At 35.2% G+C, this 3,811-nt stretch overlaps 1 protein-coding gene across 1 annotated transcript; it reads left to right on the top strand.

Annotated features, from left to right (window-relative positions):
• On the top strand, positions 1-3,419 carry LOC131023813 (thiosulfate sulfurtransferase 16, chloroplastic-like). The gene is made up of 7 exons (XM_057953416.1): positions 1-180; positions 294-380; positions 1,982-2,092; positions 2,182-2,255; positions 2,551-2,621; positions 2,702-2,755; positions 3,168-3,419. Exons 1-7 carry the CDS (start codon positions 110-112, stop codon positions 3,240-3,242), a joined length of 543 nt encoding a protein of 180 aa, XP_057809399.1. The 5' UTR covers positions 1-109; the 3' UTR covers positions 3,243-3,419.
• The last annotated feature ends 392 nt before the right edge of the window (positions 3,420-3,811 follow it).

A 3,811-nucleotide genomic window follows, 5' to 3' on the forward strand; every position in this document is an offset into this window, starting at 1 on the left:
AACTCCATATATACTTCCCATGCCACACGCCATACATAATACAATCATATGTTCATATCTCCTTTGCCTCTAAAAACCAAAACTCGCGACTGCCAAAAGAAAGAAGCAAATGAGCTCCATCTCTCTTTCATTTTCTGCTGCCTTACTTCCTCTGAATCTTCCCCAAGATGCAAATACTAGGTGCTACTTTACTTTTCTTTTTATGATTTTCCTCACCATCCTATTTCTGCATGTTTTAGGTAATAATTCAATTTTCAGTTCCTAAATTTAGATGCTCTTATTGCATGTTTTAGGTGTGCATCTCTAAAGGTGATCAAGAATCAGCTTGGGCCGATCGTACGACGTAGTTTTAGCACCAGCCGCCGAGTTCCCGGCTTCAGGTAATGCTTCTTTTCTGGGATTTCATGTATTCATATCTCTGGTTAAGGCACAGAGCTTGAATTGCATAAAATTGGGTTGGCATTCAGCTGTTGTCAGGGACGGAGCCAGGAATTAAGTTCGGGGGGGCTGAACTTGAACGCCCCCGAGAAATTTTTTTTGGGCATTCCGTATATTTAAGGTATTTTTTTTATTAAAATACGAGCATAATACTAATAATAACGAACAATATTTTCATAGATTATATAGTTTCAATATATCACAAAACTTTTTTTGGACATTCCGTATATTTAAGACATTTTTTATTAAAAGGCAAACATAATAATAATAATACAAACAACATGTTCATAGATTATATATTTTCTATATATTACAAATTAGTTTCAATACATTATAATTTTTTTTAGCATTTCATACATATTAGGCATTTTTTATTAAAAGACAAGTATAATAGTAATAATAACAAACAATATTTCATAGATTATATAGTTTTAAATAACAAAATTATCCTTAAATTAAGTATATATGAGAGAATATAATAACCAAATACTCTTTTATAAAACAAAATTATTTTATAATAGGTATAAATATATATCTATATATATTTTAAAATTTTTAAAAAAAAAAAAAAATTGGGAGGGGGCTCTAGCCCCCCCTAGCCCCCCCCTGGCTCCGTCTGTGGCTGTTGTTGAAGGCTGTTCATTTCGGTTCTTGGTTTCTGAAGTGGTGAAATTTCGATTGCATCATGCTCTTCAATTGCATTTGCACCCATTATTCCTGTTACGAAACATAATTCCCCAATTATTTGAGTGGAAGAAATAATCAAATCAAATCTTGTTTAATTTCACTAATGTCTCACATGGAAACGCCGGAATACGAGAAAGGTTCAATAGAGAATGTTATATACTGAGAGAATGAAGAAGGAATCTGGAACAAGCGAATAAGTCAATAATTTCAATGAACAAATCAACGTTCCGCATGAAGAACTTTTTCTGTATATTCATGAGTTTTATTGGTTTATTCGGAGAATTTATTGATATATTGGTTATTCTTCATTATCTCAATATATAGCATTCTCCGTGGAACCACACCCATGACCCATATATATATATATATAAAATACAGATCTTGCAAGTAGCTATCCTGCTCCATGAAGGATAATCTTAAATTATCCTAAGTGGCGCACACACCAAGTTTTGGTGATAGCTCGTTAGCAACTAGCATTTTTTGAGGAATCAGTTTCACTTAGCTGTGGAATCTAGTTTGGTTTAGGGGGTAATTACCCAAATTTTTCCACTCAAGACTGGTTGATCTACATTTTCTCGCACTATCATCTTCTTAAATAAATTTTGAAACTGGGACTCTTTCTCAATTTAGCTTATTGAAAGCCTCTGCTAATGTACACGAACGCGATTTTGAACTTGCCTAACATGTGTTACTGGTTGTGTAGATTTCCCTTGTCGTTAGGCTAGTAAACTTCTGTGATGTTTGTTAAGGGCTCATTAGCCCTTGTCCAAATCAGTGTACCATTAGGACCACCTTTTTTTGTTTCATTCTTGAACCAAAAGTCACAAATGATCAATGTCTTGACGATTCTGTGCAGTGGGATGGTAGCAGAGAGCGGGAATGTGCAATCGCCTGCTGTCCCAACATCGGTCCCTGTTCGTGTCGCAAATGAACTACTTCAAGCCGGTCATCGTTATCTGGATGTTAGGTGATCTTTTTGTTGAATTCCTAATTGTAGAGTAGACTACTCTCTAGGACTGATGAACAAATCTGATTGGCAAATTTCTTGCTTTGCAGAACCACCGAGGAGTTTAGTGCTGGCCACGTCGTTGGTGCTGTTAATGTTCCTTTCATGTTGAGGCGTGGCACAGGTTCGCCCTTGCAAATCTTATACAGTGACTAGAAAAAGTTGTTATGTGATATGGTAGTAGAGAAAGTGTGGGGAAGAAGTCCTCGAGCTGATTCTGATTGAGGCCGGCCTAACATAGAGAGTCCGGTTCTTGTTAATAGCTTAAACTTTTAAATATGAGATGATTGTTCATCAAAATCAAGATAAATAGGTAATCAGAATTTGTTAGGAATTGGTTTATACAATCTAGACAGGAAATACTTTATTCAGGTTTTGAAATTCTGCAACTCTAATAGAGCTGTAATATGCTCAAGCAGGTATGGCCAGGAACCCCAAATTCTTGGAAGAAGTATCGACTCATTTTAGCAAAGATGATGAGATTATTGTTGTAAGTTCCGCAAAAGCAAAACTAGTTATCTCAGTTTGTACTTTTTCTTCTTTCGTGTGCTAAAAAATCCTCCATTGCAGGGATGTCAGCTGGGGAAAAGGTCGTTAATGGCTGCATCTGAGCTCGTTTCTGCTGTAAGTTCATTCTTGCCTTGACTTTTAGGATGACTTTACTGAGCTTCAATGCATGCTACACCCGATGGATGAACTACACTGAGCATGGCATAAAACAAAACACCCGCGTATCAGACAATACGTGCAACGATTTTGGCCTAGCATATTCTCTTCACGATTATAACAGGAGCGTCTGATACGCGCAACGATTTTGGCCTAGCATATATCTTCATGATTATAACAGGCGACGCACCGTTAACTTTATTCATGCACATTTTCATATGTGTATTCGTTCTTCCTACTTATATAAATAGAGGTCAAACTCAATATAGTTCACCTAACTAGGTTGTAAATCTGATTTGTTTTGTCTATATGGTGTTGGTATGGTAGATTTGCATAGAGAAATAGTATATTAATTGATGTATGTTTATAGGGTTTCACTGGAATTACTGACATGGCTGGAGGATACGCTGCCTGGGTACAAAATGGACTTCCCTCCACAGCATGATCTCCAAAAAGGGAATAAAATTAAGTGAAGAAACATGAAATGTACATGTCATATACTAATGTTTCATATATAATTTCTTCTTATCCATATATATGAGAAAAGGGCTGAATCAGCTGGTTTGTATATATATTTAATAAATGTACATTGATGAGACATCTAAATCATGGTTTTCAAATATTGTGAGAGGCTTCCACCACCATATATAACAATGACTTTAAACTCAATTCCTAATCACAAAGGATTGCAACTTTACTCCTAACACTACTTAAGGGCTTTATAAATAAGTCCAAACTAACAACTAGACAAACACATGCAACCTAAAATAATAAACATAAATGACTGCCTAAAATATATGTCATTTTGCATCGAATTTCAAAACTGCATACTTTTATTTTAGCCCACACCAATAAACATATATTTTTAATTCTCTTCATCCACCAAAAGCTTGGTGAGATTTGGGGCATAAGTTTCAAAAATGGTTGGGAGAGTGTGTAAAGTATAAAGGGAATCTGAAATATGAAATTCGTTTTCTTCAAAATAAAACCTTGTTCTTTTTAAATTTTAGAATA

This window comes from Salvia miltiorrhiza, chromosome 4 (genome assembly GCF_028751815.1).
Source record: "Salvia miltiorrhiza cultivar Shanhuang (shh) chromosome 4, IMPLAD_Smil_shh, whole genome shotgun sequence".
NCBI lineage: Eukaryota > Viridiplantae > Streptophyta > Magnoliopsida > Lamiales > Lamiaceae > Salvia > Salvia miltiorrhiza.